General features: G+C 41.5%; 3 protein-coding genes across 3 annotated transcripts in view; 1 reads left to right on the forward strand and 2 right to left on the reverse strand.

Annotated features, from left to right (window-relative positions):
- The window catches only part of LOC119735529 (transcription elongation regulator 1-like), a 32,359-nt gene extending 28,481 nt beyond the window's left edge, over nt 1-3,878 (forward strand). The window contains exons 15-18 of the mRNA XM_038209268.1: nt 694-873; nt 1,580-1,663; nt 1,760-1,860; nt 2,806-3,878. Coding sequence (XP_038065196.1) covers nt 694-873; nt 1,580-1,663; nt 1,760-1,860; nt 2,806-3,010 — 570 coding nt within the window. The 3' untranslated portion in view covers nt 3,011-3,878. The remainder of the gene's footprint in view (nt 1-693; nt 874-1,579; nt 1,664-1,759; nt 1,861-2,805) is intronic.
- A 350-nt stretch (nt 3,879-4,228) lies between these two features.
- LOC119735540 (stabilizer of axonemal microtubules 1-like) lies at nt 4,229-8,668 on the reverse strand. The gene is made up of 8 exons (XM_038209277.1): nt 8,499-8,668; nt 8,074-8,161; nt 7,487-7,609; nt 6,814-7,122; nt 5,956-6,235; nt 5,363-5,502; nt 4,959-5,135; nt 4,229-4,737 (listed from the first exon to the last, which is right to left on the reverse strand). Exons 1-8 carry the CDS (start codon nt 8,516-8,518, stop codon nt 4,396-4,398), a joined length of 1,479 nt encoding a protein of 492 aa, XP_038065205.1. The 5' UTR covers nt 8,519-8,668; the 3' UTR covers nt 4,229-4,395.
- A 1,742-nt stretch (nt 8,669-10,410) lies between these two features.
- Nucleotides 10,411-20,450, reverse strand: LOC119740168. Its single transcript, XM_038215386.1, has 6 exons — nt 20,288-20,450; nt 19,130-19,338; nt 17,492-18,120; nt 15,489-15,640; nt 13,312-13,520; nt 10,411-11,672 (listed from the first exon to the last, which is right to left on the reverse strand). The coding sequence occupies exons 1-6, from the start codon at nt 20,299-20,301 to the stop codon at nt 11,041-11,043; spliced, it is 1,845 nt and encodes a 614-aa protein (XP_038071314.1). The 5' UTR covers nt 20,302-20,450; the 3' UTR covers nt 10,411-11,040.
- Between the last annotated feature and the right edge of the window lie 846 nt (nt 20,451-21,296).

Here is a 21,296-nt window from a genome sequence, read left to right on the forward strand (position 1 = left end):
CTGGAGACTGGAAGACTTGTGATGGACTTGTCAGGACTTGTGATTAACTCGGCTACAACTCTTACAAATAATAATGTGTATTTATAATACGCACGATCCACCAGTATTGGTGCTCAAGACTCTACATCTTTATTACCCCTGCTCATTGGGCCAATGAAACATTCCATAAGACAATCTTAGCACCCTGGGGAGTATACAGCTCGATGCTGCCATTTCGGCGCAAAGCAGCTGAAATCAATCACAGGTACCCATTTCTTCCTGGGTAGGAAGAAGCAATGAGTGATTAACTCGACTACAACTCTATCTGGCAAATACTCATTTTAACAGCACAACTGGGTGTTTTGAGTAGGCAATATGTAGTAATGCAAGTGAATTTTCATTCTCCCTCAGTTATTCGTTGAGCATTGAATATTGTCTCGGCTTTGTTTTAAGGAAAGTTGACCACTCAAACAACCATGTTGAGAAGCTTGTTTATCCATAATTAAAAGCAGTCAAGGTAGTTGCATCTAGCCATTCTTGACCTGGCCATTACAACAGGCATGCAAATTTTCCTCGGATCAGCTGAGTTACTCATTTTTTACTTCCCATGTGTGCCATTAAAAATAGAAAAACACTGTACAAACTCTTTTTGTGTGACTTCCCAGTTGCATGCCTGATTACACCTTGTCTATACTGATTTGTTTGGTCTCTCAGGTACGTGATTCTGAGATGACATGGCGGGATGCCCGTAAGCAGCTCAAGCGAGACCATCGCTGGGAGCTAGCCTCCTTACTGGACAAGGAGGACCGAGAGCGGCTCTTCACCAATCACACCTCCTCCCTGGTCTATCGCAAGAAGGAGAAGTTTAACGAACTCTTGAACGAGACACCAGGGGTATGCAGGCATTATAGCTAGGATTTGGTTTAGTTGAATTCATTCCAACATCCAGGGATATAACTCATTTTGGTCTTGCATTGCAGAGTTGCACTGACTTGAAACATTTGAGAGTGAGTAAAGTCACGGTTTCCCACAGGTGAAATGTATGAAATGTCAGTGTTGCATTTGAAGTCAACTGAATCCTTCCAAATAGCCACAACTGTTAATCTTTCAATGTAGTTGCTCCTAACGGGTTTAAAACTGTTCATAGTTCAACACTTTGGAATAATTTGTTCATGACTCTGAACTCCACTTTGAATCGGGTGTAAGTCCTGCGAGTACAGGATCTCAGGATTGTTGTGTATATTACAGATAACATGTTTGCACCATACGGATGTGTGAACTTTTCTTGCACATCCCTGATTTCCCTGAACATCAAAGGTCTATAATGTATTGCTATGTTGTTGTTGTTTTTAGAGAGGGCTATCTAGAAATGATCTTGTAATGATGACCCTGGGGAGATAATGATCTCAGTGGTAAACATTTGCACACATAAATTGAGCACATTTTCAAAGAGATCTTTCCTTACTTTCAACTTCTTTTGGCATTCACACTTGCTGCAGCTTGAAATGCGTTTCCTCATCCAAATCTGCAACACAAGCGTATAGATGCACAATTTGGACTGAATTCAGCTCAGTTGTGATGTCAATCTTCCTTTCCGTAGGTGACTCTGACGTCAACGTGGAAGGAAGTCCGCCGACTTATCAAAGAAGACCCGCGCTTTGCCAAATTCTCATCCAGCGACAGAGTGAGTAGAATTCTCAAAGCAGGCCTTCTATTTTTTTAACAAAAACTGTTTTAAGATGCAAAAAAATAAATAAAAGATTTTCCCTTTTTTTTACAGAAAAGGGAAAGGGAGTTTAGTGACTACATCAAGGAGAAATACCTACAAGCCAAGGTGGATTTCAGAACGCTGCTCACAGAAACCAGGATTATCACGTACAAGTAAGTTGCTTCTGCCCTCTCTCTTTCTGTCTGTTCCTGTGGTCCAAAAGTGAATCCGACGTTTCCAAAATTAACAGGGATGTCCAACTTTGTTGGTGCTTAACCCATTAGCAAGTGTATTACATTATATCACATTGTGTCTATTTCCTGATGAATCCATGAAGTCACAGAGTGCTGAGGCGGTGGCAGGCCCTACAGGGTGTGATAGGCACTAGGCAGGGGAGTTTGAGAAAGTACAGTGACTAATGGTTTAAACAAAGAAGGGGCAACAATATACACTAGGGGTTTGTACATTTATGGCCAGATTATTTTGCATCCACAGAGTGACTTTAGTAATGTTTCTTTTAAGTCTCAAATGACACTACAGGAAAGGTACTTTCATTAAATCGCTTATCATCCAATATGATTTCAGAAGTTTAAGAATATTGCCTGTCCTCATATATAAGTATGAGAAAAAGTCTCGTCCAATAGGTCTCTCAAATGACGTCATTTCCTGTGGAACAGCCACATGCATCAGCATTTTGAGCATCAACTTCCATGACGCGTATCGGCTGCATTGTATTTCAAACACATTTCGAGCAACAAGCGCGCGTGTTTGGAACATTTTCAGCACTGCACAATGCGTGCTTGATTGCGTGAAATATGCAGTTGGAGTTCTCCTACAGAGATATCCGTCTTTGAGAGAGACCTATAAGATGTCCACACAGCACCCTTAATAGTTCTTTTATAGACTAATATTGCCATAGACCTTATGCATTAAGGGGTAGATGGTTCTGGCTATTAAGTTAGATTACATGTAAATTAACAAAGAACACCCGTGAGATACCTGCAACGTATAAGGTTTATTGCCATTACTGAGTTGGGGCCACGCTCACACGCATTCCACATGCATGATCAATTTGATGTGACGTGATCTCATATACCTGCTCCTCCTCCTCATCCCAGGTCCAAGAAGCTGATCCAGGAGTCAGACCAGCACCTCCGAGACATTGAGAAGGTTCTTGAGAAGGACAAGCGTTACCTGATCCTGGACTGTGTGCCTGAAGAGCGCCTGGAGATGATCATGACTTACATCCGGGAGCTTCACAAGAAGGGGATGCCCCCACCTCCAACAGCCTCGGAACCCTCCCGTCGTCTCATCCCCAAATAAAACTGATCATGTCTTATGTCTTAAGAGATATATCCAAAAAGAAATCAACAAGAAGGAGGTTTGATGTCTATGCCTCCCATTGCCTCAGAACGTTTCTGTCATCTCATCCCCATGATCATGTTTTATGTTTTGGAGAAATATCTAAAAGACTAAGAAACAAGAAGGTTGATGGCCACGCCTCTCATGGCCCTCAGAACTCTCCTGTGTCAACCCGTCCCAAAATGAGCAATTTTGAAATACCAAATAGATTTTTAAAGGTTTCACTTTATTTTGATGAAATGAAGCACTCAGATCAGTACCGTTTTTCTTTAATATAATCGGAGCGATTTCTGTGCTTTCCAAAGCCTTTACTTTGCACATCAAACGATTCTATTCACAACTTATTCTCAAGTGTTCTCTCTAAAAACCGGCAGTAAATGGTTGCCTTTTAAGAAGTTGGGCTACAATAAGGCACATTATCTAAATAACGACCACTGCAGCTCTCTGCTGACTTACTGTGTGGTCAGAATGTAAAATGGAGAAGAAGAAAAAAAGATTGTAGCCTAAACACCCTTACTTCAGCTTTTTGTCTTAATCGTCACAACGGCAAGGAGTTCATTACATGTGGTATTTTTGCCTTTTTCCACCTTGTACTTGCTTTGAAATTGTGTTTATCTTTCATTTTGTTTTATTTTATTTGTGAAAAGGAATGGCCGTAAACTTCAAGTTGTTGGTGAAGGCCGAGGGAAGCAGTTTCATTAGCTGCGTAATGATCAAAGTGAACATAGCTGAGGTTTTCAAATAGATCAAGTGCTTGTTTAATTTGTAAAGTAATTTTGATGGCACATTACAAGGGACATTTTAATCAATAAAAGAACTAGAAACAAAACATTGTTGATTGTTGGTAGCTTTTTATTTGTCAAATTGTCACGACTCTTTGCTGAATATACAAAATTGCTTAAATCTACATGATTTTTTTTCCTCAATGTTATAAGGCATAAAAACGGACAGTTCAGACTCGATGATTAAACCACAGTATTCTCTATTATCTACATGTATTATTAATTCTTTTCAGTTGAACTTGGGTGAATGTAATAAATTGGAAGTAAGAATGGAATTCATGGTTTGAGGCATACCTTTACAAAAGATTGAATACAATTTTTTTTAGTTAGTTTTATTCAGAATACACATTTCAATTTCAAATACATTTTTTTTTTCATTATAACAATTTAAAAAAAATTATTCTGCTCCGTCCTTGAATTTTTTTTTGTAAGGATTTGAAAGTCCAAGAATATCCATCTTTGATTCAAATGATTAGTTCAAATGATTACTGTTTGAATTCTATTTCTCGCATAAAATTGTGATATCAAAACAATCCCTGCTGTCGGAGTCCTGGTCCCGAGAGATTATTCCTCGACCGCGTTGTTTCCCTCAGTACCGCCGTCCTTGACCTCCATTTCCCCCTCCCCACTAGGTCCATCCACCATCTCCCCCTCATCATATTCCCCTCCGTCGCTGTCAGCACCGCGTGGTCCTGGGCAGCTCTTGGGTCTGTCACGGGTAGACGGACCGCTGTCAAAGGTGGCACGGTACGTGGTGTCGAAGCTGATCATACCGGCCGCCGAGGAGTGAGGACGGCGGGCCGGACGGCAAGACTTGGCCGGCAAGCCTCGAACTCCTTTGAAGTGGCTGCTAAAGGTAGATTCGCCGCTGAACGGTGTCTTGGGGTATTGGAACTTCTCAATAATCTAATAAACAAAGAGTGAGATTTAAAGTACATAAAGTAAGTTTATACGGTTAATCCCAAAACTTCTCCCCAAAAAATATACGCCAGCGCAACTGGAGAATGGCCAGTGGCTAGAAAAACAGCGGACGTATGTTCATTGATAAGTAAGACTTGGTGGTGATTTGGAATCCAAAATGTCGCAAAGGAAGGGAAAATCTGAAAAACTCTGAAGAAGTTTGAAACCTTGTAGGATGCTGGTCGTTTGACCCCTTCCCAAGCGATGAAGGTGGATCGGTATTCGGTCCGGTCATCAAACGGGCCTGACTCGCCCGCGCCCAGGTTGTTCTCGTACTTGTAGGGCGTGGCACGGCACTTCTGCAGAGCCTTGGGGATCAGGTAGCTTGGGTCCTCAAAATCATTCTATAACGTTCGGCGAGAAGAGAAAAGGCATCTAAGAATGGAGTGCTTATTTTTTAAAAAGTATTTATCGATTTCTCGATCATCTAATCAGTCGGTTCATCGGTAATATTTTAGAACGTCAACATTTGGAATAGGCCTAAGGTTATACAGGGCATTTTGGTACCTTTTTTGTTCCTACCTTTTGTCATTCGATATGACGTCATTATGACGTCACATGCGATGCTCACCTGGTATGTCGTCACTAACTGCAGTTTGGCGCGGTTCGGCATGTAGCCTGGACGATCAGCCCACGGCAGGTGTTCTCGTTTAGGGATCGGCCAGGCTCGGTAGGCCAATCGTTGGGTGGTGCGATCGTCAAACTCTGAAGCTGTAGAATAGTTCACAAGGTTAGGCTTCAAAGAAAGAGAACAGGGACTTGCAGTTTGTGCTTTATATTTTCCCTGTGAGGTCCCTATTTATAATGTTTGGCCGCGCGATTCAAACGACAAAACGAAATAGAAAGTGACATTAAACTTTTTAAAGTCAGAAATGAACTTAAGAGGAACGCGTTTCTTCAAACTTCTCTTAGAGAATTTCAAAAGTTTTCCCTGAAACAAACTTTATCAATATTCAAGCTTCATTGATTTGAGTTCTCCCAAAAACCATTTCAACAATCGTTATTATGATATTGATTTAGCTATAGTGATTAAAAGTCAGGTTCTTTACTTCACATGGTGTTGCTAATGGTAAGCCCTTTAAGTTCATTGGTAGGAGTCTTGGCAACAAAAACGCCACGGACTGCACCCACCCCGACCATGAATTTTGGCTTCACCAAACTCACCACTGGGCGTGTAATCGTTCTTCGGTTTGTAACTCTGCTCTTTCTTCACGCCTTTGTGCTCCGGAAAGTCACGGCGAAAGATGGTCAGATCGTCGAACGGCCCGCTGTTGAACTTGTACTCCACCGCTGGCTTGAACCCCTCCACGCTGGCAGGCGTCTTGGGCGTGAAATCTGCCCGCTGCGTGGTCTCGTCGGTGAAGGGCGCCGTGCTCTGGACCGGTTTCGCAGCGGGCTTGGTGGACTTTGCAGGTGCGACGTTGCCGTGGTCTTTGTAATCCTCCTGAGTTACAATCAGGGAAATGAGTCAATGGATTTCAATCGTCGAGGTTTCCATACTGACAAGGTGGGATACCTGTTTAAGTGGTTGTCTGTTATATTTTTCACCGGGGGGGGGGGAAAAAAAATTGTAAATACATTTGACACGTGCACAAATTTTACTTTTTAGTAGTACACTTAGCCCACCTTTTCGCAGTTGTACATTACATGTGTAGTTGGCATTTAATATCTGTGTTTGTCCATACAAATAAGAAGGTGGTTTCTTTTTAAGACGTTGTTGTGGATCATTTTTTTCAGCAGGGTTCCTACAAATTATGTTGTCTCAGAAGATATCCAGATGGCTTGACTTTTGAAAATTGACATGGCATTGAGTGCTAAGTGAGCTCGTAAATGGCGCAAGGGAGGCGCAGACGTTTGCTGCTATTAATTTTCACGCCAAATTTCAAGCTTTTATTATCAAATGAAAAATTCCATCATAATTGTGCACCAATCTGCCTGACTAATAACATTATATCAAAGGGGGAACCCAATATTTCCTTGTTCCGTGGCAAATACAATCATTCCATGCATTCGTGTAAATACCTTGACAGTTGTGGTGGCCTGGAATTTCTTCCCCGGGTTTCCGGTCTTGAGATTGTCCTCGGTGACTTGCAGCTTCACTTTGCACTCTTCCAGCTGCTTAGGTGTCCAGGCCGTGTATGTCTTCTCGTACACCGTCTTGCTAGCAAACGGTCCCGGGGCCGATACCGCCGTCTCTTCGGGCTTGAACGCGGCCGGCCGGCTGGCGGTTTTCTTGGTAAAGTCCGTGTCGTACGTGGTCTCCGTCAGCATTTTGGTGGTCGGGGTACGGTAGCCCTTCTTGTTGCATGTCGCCTTCGGTCGCTGAGTTGTCTTCGTGTGAAATTTATCGATTCACAATTTTTTTCGTTTGTAAATAGTACCTCGTAATTCATGGGCAAACGAATGTCACTTTCGTGTCTGACACCCCAGTAAAATGCGTTGAAGCCCTTCTCCCCCTTGAAACTTCATTAAGCCTTTATGAAGAATTATTGGACCACGCCGGAGAGGAATATGCATTATATTGTCAATTTTTTTTTGTTTTAACTATCCCAACTTTTCTTCTTCTTTACCTTCTTTTCGCGTTCTTTGTCCTCTTTTGAATCCCTTTTCAAAAACTTATCTGATTCGTACGCCCCCTCTATAGCTTTCCGAATCTCCCGAAGTCTTTTGTTTATTTTAGAATAAGCAAATTTACCTTGTGAGCTACGTAGGCGCATTGGTTGGTAGTTTTGAGCTTTGGCCGGCTGGCGGGGACGGTCTTCTTAGCAACGGGGCGCATGCTCTCTCGACGTGGCTGCCATGGCCAGGCTACGTACGCCTGACAGAAATGTGAGAGTTGTAATTGAGTCAAGTCGATCACAAGTCGGAAGGCAAGCGACAAAGGAGTTGACAATAATGAAAAATGAATTCCGTGGAATGTCATTTTTACAATAAATTTGAATAGCTTGTCAAATGACTTGAGATTAGATGACTTGTGCCGACTGTCTTGTGACGACTGTCAAGAGACGTCATTGGACAATGGAGGGTATTGCTTTATTAACGACAAATAACATGCCGCAGTAGAATGCTTTGTTATAAGTTGTGATGTGAGTGCATTAGGGAAGCATTCACGTCAAGGAGTTATTATTTTTGATACTTTTTTTCGGCTTTTTTAATGCAAGTCTTCAGAACTTTTGGTGATTGCTAAAAAATATGATATTGCTGCTTCAGACTGATAAGCATAAACATTCTCCCCAAATTCGACCAGCACAATTTGGAAATTGAAAAACAAACTTTACTTACCTCTTGATATTCAGACAATTTGAGTTGTGTCTGGATCTGACGCGTACGGATGTTGCTGATATCCTTGTTCACAGTTCGAACCTTGCGGCTGTCAAGTCAAAAAATGAACGAGATTTTGAATAGAAACCCTCGTTGTAAAATTCCCACACGATCAATAATTATAGTTTGATGAAACCAAATACTTTGAGAGATATGCACATTGTGATAAGTTAATTGAGAATCGGTCACATGTCTAGCTTTTCAAATTAGCACTATACATTGTATAGGCCTACTAAGTTGTCAATATCAGCACAAAGGCTCCACGCTTGGTAAAACTTAGTAAGCTTGTGTACATTTCCGTTTTGATTAAGCAAAATATCGGAAATTAAAAGTAAAACAAATCACAAAAACGTTCTGAGATAACTTTTTAAGTAGCTTTTACTTACTTCATCTGTGTGACGGTCATTTTGTTCCGAGTTGTTTTCTACGCAGATTTTGTTCCGTTCCTGTAACCTGTTTCTCTTGATACTCTAACGGTGTTTGGTGCTTTGTTGGTTGAAGTGTTTATTTTTGCTGAATGTTTAACGTAACGCGCGCGCGATAAACATTCACAGCGCGTTGACCTGTTTGCAGGATGCGTCACAATGCGTATGGTTACTGCGTCACCGTCCATCCATTTTGACGTATCGTGTGCGTTTGTGTTGCCTTGCTAGGAAGATACCCGTGTGAAATCGCTGAAACTCGCCACTACACTATTCGCTGTTACTTAACACACCGCAACTTGCCCAAGCTGTATTTTTTTTTGCCACAATGATTTGATTAGTTGAACACTGGATCACTTGAACCTCCACAAAATAATACTCAATTATTGTGTTGATTGTCCCGTTTATATTTTTAAAAACTGTGTTTTTGTTGGTTGTTTCCGGCTCAGTGGTATGTGTAGTCAACTGTTCTTTGCCTTTTCCCAAGTCTAAGTTCCTGTAAGATTTCATTCGTATGTTGATATTGAACGTAAACAGAAGTGTTATGATACATTATTCTGTCTAAAACAAAATTTAGAAAAACGAACCCTGCAATAGACCTTGTGCGTGGCGGCCATCTTAGGGGGCATTTTTTTGTTTTTTTAATTCATTATTATTGAAAGCACTAAAGGTTCACCCCGTTGATATCCCAGCAAAACAAAGGCATTGCCCTCTAAGATGGCTGCTACGCATAAGGTTGATCGTATTCCCATCCCTGTCATTGGGATGGGAGTTGTCACTTGGCGACAATTATAACATATGCAACCCTGCGCATCATCGCCTGTAAAAATACATGGAGGGCAAGTTTCATTGGCACTGAAAAGACGACCAAAACCCCAACATTCGGGGTAGGGAACTGTGGGGGCGGAGGACTTGAGAGGTTTGTCATTATCATGTTAGGGGAGGGAAGGGATGGAATAGACCACAGGGGCGGATCCAGGAATTTTGCAGGGGGGAGGAGGTTCATCAGCAAAACAAAATCTGAAATGTAGACATTTTTTTCTACAGACACTTGGCTTCCGTAAAATCAAGGGGTGGGGGGTGGGGCTCGTACCATACTTTCAATGGGGACGCTGTTCAAATCCGACGATCATCAACACTATATTACAGAATAGTGTGGAAATACGCCTGTATTTTGGCTCTGACAAAATTCTGTGCACAGACGGATATTATTTACAGTATAATTATCATATTTTTTGGGGGGGGGGGGAATGAAAAAAAAAATTGATCCGCGCCTGGACCAGAATATAATGACGTCACCCTTTGTTTACATAATGCTCTTTTGCTATATGGAGCTTGGTGGCTCTTATCTCCCTGCCTGGCTCCCATGAGAAGGCACCGCAAATTTGATTTTCACGCACTTAAATGTATCTGTCTCTCGGCCTATGGGAGACGGTCTCATATTGCGAAACATGCCGTATGACACGTCGGTCACTCATGCTGCAAAGTGCCAGAATAACTAACTTCTATATTTTTGTAGTCGGCAAATCACACACGTTTTTGATGATTCCTTCCGTGAAAACTAAGCTGAGCCCAGGCAACTGTAGTTGGGCCGGCCCTTTAGTTGGGACAGACCCAACTTAAGTTGGGACAGATGGTACTGTTGGGGCGTTGTTGTTGTCGTATGCGTTCAGCATGCTCTCTCCGCCAGCCACTCCAGGGCAGCTTCCTCGCAGTTGTGTAGGGCTTCGATTCCTCCGTCTAGTCTGGTAATGGGACAGTCGTTGGGGCGTAACATGCATATATCCCACTCAACACTTCGGTCGTTTAGTGAATCCTAATCATAATTTTAAAAAATGAAGCATTTTAACGTTTTAAGTGGTTCTACAAAACGAAGTGAACTTCTGATACCACCTATACACGATTTTATTTAGTTGTTCACATTACAAAGCAGAATGTGTTTTTAATTCGAATAAAAACAAAATAACAAAGGCAGGTTATTTAATCTATGATTAAAGGAAAAGCTGAAATTCTGAAGTTTCCAAATTAAAACAAGCATGTTAACTTAAACTAAAACAAACGCGTTAATTTCCATTTACTTCGCCATATATGGAAGTTTATAACAAGAGCTACAGCATAACAAAATCAATTGCTACAAAAAAAAATCGCCGGTCGTTAATAGCCATCAAGCTTATCCATATTAATGACAATCAACCTCTTACGCTCGGCCTGTCACTGTGTCGTTTTAAAGGAATTGTGATGGTGAGGGCGCTTTAGCCATTTAATTGCTCAGAGTACAACCGGGGACATTTGATAAAACATAATTTCGATATTTCAAACCTTCTAAAAGACAAATTCGGAAATGAAACAAAAATGACAGCGTCTGTTCGTCTATTCGTCAATCAATCCGTATTACTACCATATACTCGGAAATCAACCATGCACTGTTTGAAGATCAAATGATTAAACTGTAGAAATATAGAAAGTGAAGCCAATGGCCTTTGCCGTGTCATTTCAGCGTGATTTTCTATTCGGAGGAGCATGGAGTGTTGAACAGCTTGTCAACCTCGCATCTGGACAGGGCCTTATTGAAGATCTTCACCTCGTCGATCAAACCAACGAAAAACTCTATGGCCGTTCCGACCCCAGCCTGGCCAATGGTCAAGGGCGTGTCCTTGGATATGATGTTTCCATGGCAGCAGGTATTGTCCCCAGACTGCAGCTGGTTGTCCATGTAAAAGAGTAGCTGACTCCCATCGTACGTCATGACCACGTGGTGCCAGTCTCCCAAGCTGGCGCGCAGGTTGGCGTAGTTCCATGTTGCTGTGCTATCGAGCGTCACTACCCCTCCACCGAGCATCTCACCGCTCAACTCCCGCCCCATGCGGATCTCCCATGATCCGATGGAGTGGTAGCCGGTGTTCACGATTCCTTGGTAGGTGTTTCTGTTCTCGGTCCGCTTGAACCAGACGCTGACGCTGAACTGCGAGCCCCAGGGATGGTTACGGAAGGCGTCCACGACGACCTTAGACGCACCGTTGAAGACGGCGGCTTTACCGCATTGCCCGTCAGCATACGTGACTTGCTCGACGTCGACTTGACTCCCGTGGCGTTCGTTGGCAGTTGAATCTAACAGGTTCTCATCGAATTTATAGTGAGCTGCGCAAATATTAAATAAACCAAGAAAAGCAAAATTAGTGCCATTTTTATTGAAACTAATGACCATAAAACTTTAAACTTTGAGGATTAATTCTTTACACGGTCTTCATATCGATTTCAGACGCGGCTCGATGATGAATTCGCTCGTACCCCCCGCCCTGCAAACAGGACGCTGGGATACTCTGATAAATTCACGCTCTGATTGGTTGGATTTTGCGTGACCAGTGACCTGCGCGTCATCAAGGTCATGACTCTGCAAGGTTTGAAACGGCCGTAAAGATGTTTTTTCTCGTTGAAAAGCGAAATAATGTAGGAAATTCTGTAAAACTTATCTGTGTTGTAAATTTACAATTCCCGTCACTCGCTCAGGCTCTGTTTCGAATCACGAACGGTCGGATTGCATTATGCGACGCTCAAAATGTTGTCCACATGGTCCGAAATGAAACAGAAATCACATCCGGCTTGGAATGTACCCAATTCTATGGGAAGTTTTCGGATAGCATTTGCACACATAGTCTAACTGCGCGGTCTTGAACAGCTGCAGCCAGATGCTTTATACATAGGTCATGGGCCACTTCCTTCACAAGATTCTGTGAAGCACATCAGAGTTTCCCAGCGTCCTGTTTGCAGGGCGGGGGTACGAGCGAAGATGATGAATAGAGCCTGAAAGTTGACACGTGGTGGCGCGCTTCCGGGCCCCTCGAATAGGAAAATTAGCGTGTAAAAGTCGGAGTTTTTAAAATTAGTTTTGTACATTGATTTCTTAAGAAAATCACCCTCGGAAAAGCCTTAAATTGTTACTGGCATCAAATTATGGAAACTGAAAACTCGCATGACGTGAAAGAGAAAAATTGTGCCCAAAATTGACCTCCGACACTTCCGAAAATCTAAAATACATGTGGACTAGTGGAACTCGGAACATTCGTACAAAGACGAAAAATAATTGGGTAGAAAGCGGAACTTGAATAGGAGATTTAAATGTCTTTTGGGACACACAATGTTTTTTTGTAATATTTAATTGGAAACTTTTAGGAGTCTGAGTTCCTCCAAGTCCCACTTTGAAGCTTTAAAATTAGAGGTTTATTCATAACATCGTCTTCATGTCGGATTTTAGACGCGACTCATTATTGCACCCCATCCACCCATATACCTAACTATTCCGGTGGCATACGCAACGCGAGAAAACTTCCCTGACACCATACAGTTACAACGCACTCTTTTTTATTGTGTTTCTTTAATTTGATATATATTTTTTGGATACTGTAAGGAGTCTGAGTTCCTTCAAGTAATGATGAAAGCACCATTTTGAAACTTCCTTCTCAAATCTATGGCGCTAAGGATTTTTTAAAGACTGAATCGTCTTATAATTTATTAGACGACGAAGTATATCGTGAATAAACACTGAATTCTCAACAATTCAGTCCATATAGTTTTGGTCACCTACCATGGTGTTTCGACTCAATAATTTAGTGAAATCGTTTCAGCCTGTTAAACAATGAGCGAGGTGTATGAGCGAATTTTGGAACTAACCACAGAGACATAAAATGCCACTATTAACGTGAAAGGAAATTGAAAAGCCGAAAACGGTTCTGGCAATTGTTTTTTTCTTTTCATAAGACGTGTCTGATTATATTCTCACCAATCAGGCCTCCCTGGAGAGCAAGCCACTGACGCATTGCCTCTTGTAGGGTCGGGCAAGCACCGCAAGTTTGCGACTGGTCCAAGCTGAAGACATAGGCGCACTGGGCCGCCTCGGATACCCCGATGTTCACGGAGACAGACGAGGTGCAAGCAAAGACGTGTGCAGATGGTGCCACTACCACAGCCAACACAACGAGGAAAATTACCCTTTAAAAAACAAAAACATTCAAGTCATCAACTTTGATGTATTCATAAAAAGTATATGTTACTCATCAGCTGCCGTTAGATTTGTGACAAGTTTGGATTTATAATGAAGTTTTCATAGAGTGAGCATAGTTGTGAGAACTAATTCATTCACTAATACTTGATAAACAGTTTGTCTTAAGGGTGGACACCTTTTTTTTTTTTTTTTAATATGGGCAGGAACTAGGACCAACAAAACTAAAACAGACTTCGTATTTGTAGATAAGATGGAAAATATTGGTGTGAAAGGGATCTCCAATTTTACAGCAAAAACAAATTAAGCTATCCAACAAAATATCTCCGGCTGGAAAAATAATAAAGGAAGGTGTTTTTGAACTTTGGATCTATACACAAAACACTATTACGAATCGTTATATTCTGTAGTATTTCATTGTCGTCACTACGTATAATTTCAAAATCACCGTTATTGTCGTTACGATAATAATGAGCGCTTTTGCCTCTCACAGTGTGTTCCATTGCATAATAATGATGTTAAAGGTCAGTGGCGCACCCAGGATTGTCTTGGGGGGGGGCCTAAAAAAAATTGTGCCCAAAATTGTTGGCCGCATAAAAAAAAATTGGTGTTTTTTTTCGGGGGGCGGACTTGACGTTGGTGGCGCCACCTACACCCCTATTATACTACTCGAAAATAGGCCACATACATATCACCTAGTTCACATCGTGGGACTATAAAAAACAAACAAACAACCTGTTAAAGGTAGACTATTTCATTTGCAGCTAAAAATTTAACTGACGAAATTATTGTTGAAAAGCATTAAAGATAGTAATGGAACTAAACTCCTTGTGAAATGATTCTTTCTGGCATTTTGAAGAAAACAACAAAAAAAAGGTCATTTCCAAAGATGCGTCTTAAGAGGCATTTTTTTAAATTTCCGTTAGTAGTTTGTTTTTAATTCGGCGAAGCCGTGAACCGGGTGCGCTCAGGTGCTGACACGACGCACACGCGCGCGGTTGCTATATTGTTGATGTACCCTAACTTGGCGCGGCCCCCAACGTGGCGCACTTTGATTTTTCGCCTGTAGCGCCTACCTAGAGCAAAAGTTTTAACTGAAATTTCACAGAAAGTGAAATTTCATCAAGTTCTAAACACTCCTGTTCATAAATCGCGAGTTTATTTACCCGTATCAAAGTTACAAGAAAAATTTATGTTGGCGTGATTTTCCGATTTTATTTTCAAGTGCAAAGTGAACCCTTTGAAAATGCCCCGAAAAATAAGAAAATAATTTTCTGACAAACATCTGGCTGGGTATGTAAGTAGAGATAATAATTATTTATCAGAATTTATCAAGTTTACAGAAATTCTTAAATGTTAATCTGGAATTTTCCGAGATTTATTCAAGTGCGCCACGTTAGGGAACACTCCGCCAATTTGTGCCCAATTTCCGGACGCCACCGTTTTTGAATTTCGGATTAAATTTTATGAAACCGAAATTGTTCACAGAGGTTAAATAGCAAGCATTAATAAGGTAAAAGTACTAGTATTTTACTGCATGAATTTGAGGTTTGTCAACAAAGAGGTTTGGCAACACTATACGAGGAAATTTGGGTAAGCTTCGAAGTGCGCCACGTTAGGGAACACGACTATAATGGTGCGTGACATCGCATAGCTGCAATCGGTGGAATGAGAACGTGTCCCTGATTCTGAATTCGGGTGCAATTCAAAACATGACTCGGCAACTTTTGAATTGAAATCGCGATCCTAAAATATTACGTTCTCTGAATAAACAGCATTCACAGGGCTAAAAAGTTCATCAGGTTATTTGTTAGGCCTAAGCACCCTTCTTTAGATTTTGAGCACTTGTGTTGCTTCAAACGAAAAAAAAATGCACAAAGGAAAATGATGATATACATGTACTCTACCTATAAAAAAATCGTCACTCTGGATCATGCAAAAAAAAAACACACAGTTACCTGAACACAGCCATGCCGTCTACGGTACGTGCGTCTGCTTTGCTTTGGTGAATCTGATTCGGAGCTCTGTGGTTCAAGTCTGATGTAGCTCCGCCTTTTATAGTCTGGAGGGTTCTTCGATTCAAGGAGGCTATCCTTGATCTAGACGGATATCCGGGTCAGCTTCTCACGAAAGCGTACCTCCAGCTGTGAAACCGGAACAATGTTGCCCTTTTGTTCTCATGACCTTCTGTCATTCCCATTGTGTGTCATCTCCATCTGACATGTTGACTCGGACTTTGAGTCAAATTATCTGACATGATCAATAAATAAGTGGAGTCTGTTTTCCCCCTTGTTTAACTAATTCCATGTTTATCAATCAAGCGCATTTGCTGCAAATATTGGATACAGTAAAATATTGATCATTAGAACTTTTCTAATGTCAATCACCGCAATATTATAAAGCGCAAAGGGTGGCTGATGGGTGGGCGTGGTTATAGTTGTATTGTCCGCGAAAGGGGTGACAGGCTGCGAAGCCCCCTCCGTTGCAAAGCGGGCGAGGCAAAGCTACGTTTATCAATAATGATAATTTAGATCCAAAGTTTTACTTCTTTGAATGTTCATTCAGCGAAACATTTATTTCCATACTTTCAAATCGAGTAACTAACAATTAAGACTAGGATTAAGACTAACAATTAATACTTTTTTTTCAATTAAGACTAGGCTATACATTATTAATATTTAGTGAGATAAGAAAAGGAGAACAGAGACTTTACAATTAATAAAATTCAAAGCCAATGTTTCATTAATAACATTCAAACATGATGCGTATCTAGACATGCAATTTTCGGATGCCACATTATTTTTAAGACTCGTGAGGGTGACTGTTCCGACACCCCAATGCTCCGACACCCCTATGTTCCGACAACCTGTAGGCCTACATATTGTTATTCCCGGTGAGGGTAAGGGTTAGGGTTAGGATTAGGATTAGGGTAAGGGATAGGGATAGGGATAAGAATAATGTGCAGTCGGAACATAGGGGTGTCCGAACAGAGGTTGAGAAGTCGGAACATAAGGGTTTCGGAACATAGGTCGTGAGACTGGTATTGTCATCAAGAGCTGTGGGCAACTGGGCATGTCTGTTACCTTGCATGAACCTTGCACGTCAGCAACTTTCCCAATGGAAAGAGTTCGTGTAAGTTGATCCCATCAACAAAGGTGATGTTTCAGAATACGGGAATCTATATCCAACTTGTTCAGAGGAGTTCTATATAATGTGTGTGCCGTATCGCAATTTACGAATACAAACTTGTTTTTCTTACCAGAAGAGGACCGATCAGGCGAAAGGTTGGAATTTACCCCTCCCCCAAAATGTTATCACAATAGGGAGACGTTCTCATATAGCGAAACATGCCGTATGTACACGTCGGTCACACATGCTGCAAAGTGCCAGAATAACTAACTTGTATTTTTTTTAGTCGGCAAATAGACACGTTTTTTTGATGATTCCTGCCGTGAAAACTATGCTGGGATGGTATTGTTGAGGCGTAGAATGCATATATCCCACTCAAGACTTCGCCATTATGGAAGTTTATAACAATAGCTACAGCATAACGAAATCAATTGCTACAAAAAGAATCGCCGGTTGTTAATAGCTATCAAGCTTATCCATATTATAATATAATATATTATATGACAATCAACCTCTTACGCTCGGCCTGTCACTGTGTCGTTTTATAGGAATTGTGATGGTGAGGGCGCTTTAGCCATCTAATCGCTCAGAGTACAACCGGGGACATTTGATAAAACATAATCTCGATATTTCAAACCTTCTCAAAGACAATTTCGGAAATGAAACAAAAATGACAGCGTCTGTTTGACTACTTGTCAATCAATCCGCTATACTACCATGTACTCGGAAATCAACCATGCACTGTTTGAAGATCAAATGATTAAACTGTATAGAAATATAGAAAAAGAAGCCAATATGGCCTTTGCCGTGTCATTTCAGTGTGGTTTTTCTATTCGGAGGAGCATGGAGTGTTGAACAGCTTGTCAACCTCGCATCTGGACAGGGCCTTATTGAAGATCTTCACCTCGTCGATCCAACCAACGAAAAACTCTATGGCCGTTCCGACCCCAGCCTGGCCAATGGTCAAGGGCGTGTCCTTGGATACGATGTTTCCATGGCAGCAGGTATTGTCCCCAGACTGCAGCTGGTTGTCCAGGTAAAAGAGTAGCTGACTCCCATCGTACGTCATGACCACGTGGTGCCAGTCTCCCAAGCTGGCGCGCAGGTTGATGTAGTTCCATATCGCTGGGCTATCGAGCGTCACTACCCCTCCACCGAGCATCTCCCCGCTCAACTCTCGCCCCATGCGGATCTCCCACGAACCGTAGCTGCCGAAGCCGGTGTTCACGATTCCTTGGTAGGTGTTTCTGTTCTCGGTCCGCTTGAACCAGACGCTGACGCTGAACTGCGAGCCCCAAGGATGGTTACGGAAGGCGTCCACGACGACCTTAGACGCACCGTTGAAGACGGCGGCTTTACCGCATTGCCCGTCAGCATACGTGACTTGCTCGCTGTCGACCAGACTCCCGTGGCGTTCGTTGGCAGTTGAATCCAAGAGGTTCTCATCGAATTTATAGTGAGCTGAGCAAATATTAAACAAACCAAGAAAAGCAAAATTAGTGTCATTTTTATTGAAACTATGATGACCATAAAACTTAAAAATTTGAGGATTAATTCTTCACATCTTCATATCGATTTCAGACGCGGCTCGATGCTGAATAGAGCTTGAAAGTTGACCCATGGTGGCGCGCTTCCGGACCCCTCGAATAGGAAATTTAGTGTGTAAAAGTCGGAGTTTTAAACATTATTTTTGGTACATTGATTTCTTAGGAAAATCACCCTCGAAAAAGTAAAATTGTTACTATAGCATCTCAATTTATGGAAACTGAAAACTCGCACGACATGAAAAATTGTGCCCAAAATGTACCTCTCAATTCCGAAAATCTAAAAATACATGTGGACTAGTGGAACTCGGAGCCCTTTTCCAAAGACGAAAAATTATAAAATAATTTTGTGGCGGTTAATTCATCACATCGTCGTCATGTCGGATTTCAGACGCGACTCATTATTAAACAACGCCCCATCCACCCTTATAGGCCTACCTAATTATTCCGGCGGCATATATACGCAACGCGAGAAAATTTCCCTTACACCATACAGTTTCAACGAACTTTATATTTATTGTGTTTCTTGAATGGGACACTTTTTTATTGGAAACTGTAAGGAGTCTGAGTTCCTTCAATTAAATTATGAAAGCACCATTTTGAAACTTCGTTCTCAAGTCTATGGCGCTAAGCATTTTTTTATAAGACTGAATCGTCTTAATTAGGCGACGAAGGCGTGAATAAACACTGAATTCTCAACAATTCAGTCCATAGTTTTGGTCATCCACAACCCATGGTGTTCGACACAATAATTTAGTGAAATCGTATCAGCCTGTTAAAAAATGAGCGAGGATATAATATGAGCGAATTTTGAAACTAATCACAGCGATATAATGCCACCATTAACGTGAAAGGAAATTGAAAAGCCGAAAACGGTTCAGGCAATTGTTTTTCTTTTCATAAGACGTGTCTGATTATATTCTCACCAATCAGGCCTCCTTGGAGAGCCAGCCACTGATGCATTGCCTCTTGTAGGGTCGGGCAAGCACCGCAAGTTTGCGACTGGTCCAAGCTGAAGACATAGGCGCACTGGGCCGCCTCGGATACTCCGATGTTCACGGAGACAGACGAGGTGCAAGCCAAGACGTGTGCAGATGGTGCCACTACCACGGCCAACGCAACAAGGAAAATTACCCTTTAAATAACAAAAACATTCAAGTCATCAACTTTGGTGTATTCATAAAAAAGTATTATATTACTCATCAGCTGCCAAATTTAACGTAGCCTTGGATTGGCTTTTTACAATGAAGTTTTCAGAGAGTGAGAATAACTTTGATAACTAATTCGTATACTTGATAAACAGTTTGTCGTAAGGGTGGACATGCACCTTTAAAACAAATTATGGGCAGGAACTATAAGACAAACAAAACTAAGTTCCTGAATTTTGATCAATACACAACACACTACTGTGAATCGTTTTGTCGTGTAGTATTTCATTGTCATCACTCTGTATAATTTCACAATCACTGTTCATTGTCGTTCAGATAATAATGGGCGCTTTTGCCTCTCACAGTGTGTTCCATTGCTTTAAAATGCTGTTAAAGGTCGACTCATCATTGCAGCTATCAAAAAATTAACTGAAGAAAGTATTGTTGAAAAGCAATTAAATTATTCTTTCTTGCATTTTGAAGAAAACAATACAAGAAGGTCATTTCCAAAGATGCGTCCATAAAAGAGGCATTTTTTTTTAATTTCCGTAAGTTGTTTGTTTTTAATTCGGCGAAGCCGTGAATGGGTGCGCGCAAGTGCTGACACGACGCACACGCGCGCGGTTGTTATTGTCGGTTCAATTAATGTGTTGCATCGCGTAGCTGCAATCGGCTGAATGAGAATGTGTCCCGGACGCTGAATTCGGGACGCAATTAAAAACAGGACTCGACCGAGAAAATCATTGTTTTCTCGAAATGTACAGCATTCACAGAGCTAAAACTTCATCAGGTAAAGCACCCCGGTCTTTAGATTTTGATATGAGCACTTTTTTGCTTCAAACGAAACAAAATGCACAAAGGACAAAATAATGATATGTAGGCCTACTCTACCTTAAAAAAAATCGTCACTCTGGATCATGGAAATATATCATTTACCTGATCACAGCCATGCCGTCGACGGTACGTGCCACTGCGTTGCTTTGCTTTTGTGAATCTGATTCGGAGCTCTGTGGTTCAAGTCTGATGCAACTCCGCCTTTTATAGACTGGAGGGTTCTTCGATTCAAGGAGGCTATCCTTGATCTAGACGTATATTCGGGTCAGCTTCTCAAGAAAGCGTACTTCCAGCTGTGAAACCTTGTCCTCTTCACCTTCTGCCATTCTCATTGTGTGTCATCTCCATCTGACATGTTGACTTGGACTTTGAGTTAAACCATATCTGACATGATATGTTTTCCCCTTGTTTAACTAATTCCATGTTATTCGATCAAGCGTATTTGCTGCAAATATTGGATAATGTAAAATATTGATCATTAGAACTTTAACCAATGCCAATCACCGCTATATTATAAAGCGCAAAGGGTGGGTGGGTTTGGGTGTGGTCGACTGGTCGTCCACGAAAGGGAGGGGCGACCGTGCTGCGAAGCCTCCTCCGTTGCAAAGCGGGCGAGGCAAAGCTACGTTCATCGATAATGATCATTTCGATCCAAAATTTTACTTTGAATTTTATTTTGAATTTTCATTCAGCGAGACATTTTATTTCCACACTTTCAAATCGAGTAACTAACAATTAAGACTATACATTATTACAGTTTACGGGAGATAAGAAAAGGAGAGTAAAGACTTTACTAAAAATAATGAAGTTCATAGTCAATTTTTCATTAGTAAGATTCCTTTAGTGGCGTACAAGACATATTTGTACATGGCCAAGATAAACATGATGCGTATAAAGACTGGTATTGTCATCAAGAGCTGTGGGCATGTCCGTGGCTTGCGTGAACCTTGCACGTCAGCACTTGAACTTTCCCTATGGGAAGACCGAGTTCGTGGACTTCGTGCAAGTTGATCCCAACAACAAAGGTGATGTTTCGAGAATACTGGAATCCATTGCAAACTTGTACGCGAAAGTTCTATACAATGTGTGTGCCGTACTGCATTTTACGAAT

Source organism: Patiria miniata, unplaced genomic scaffold, assembly GCF_015706575.1.
Source record: "Patiria miniata isolate m_02_andy unplaced genomic scaffold, ASM1570657v1 HiC_scaffold_10, whole genome shotgun sequence".
Classification (NCBI taxonomy): Eukaryota; Metazoa; Echinodermata; class Asteroidea; order Valvatida; family Asterinidae; genus Patiria; species Patiria miniata.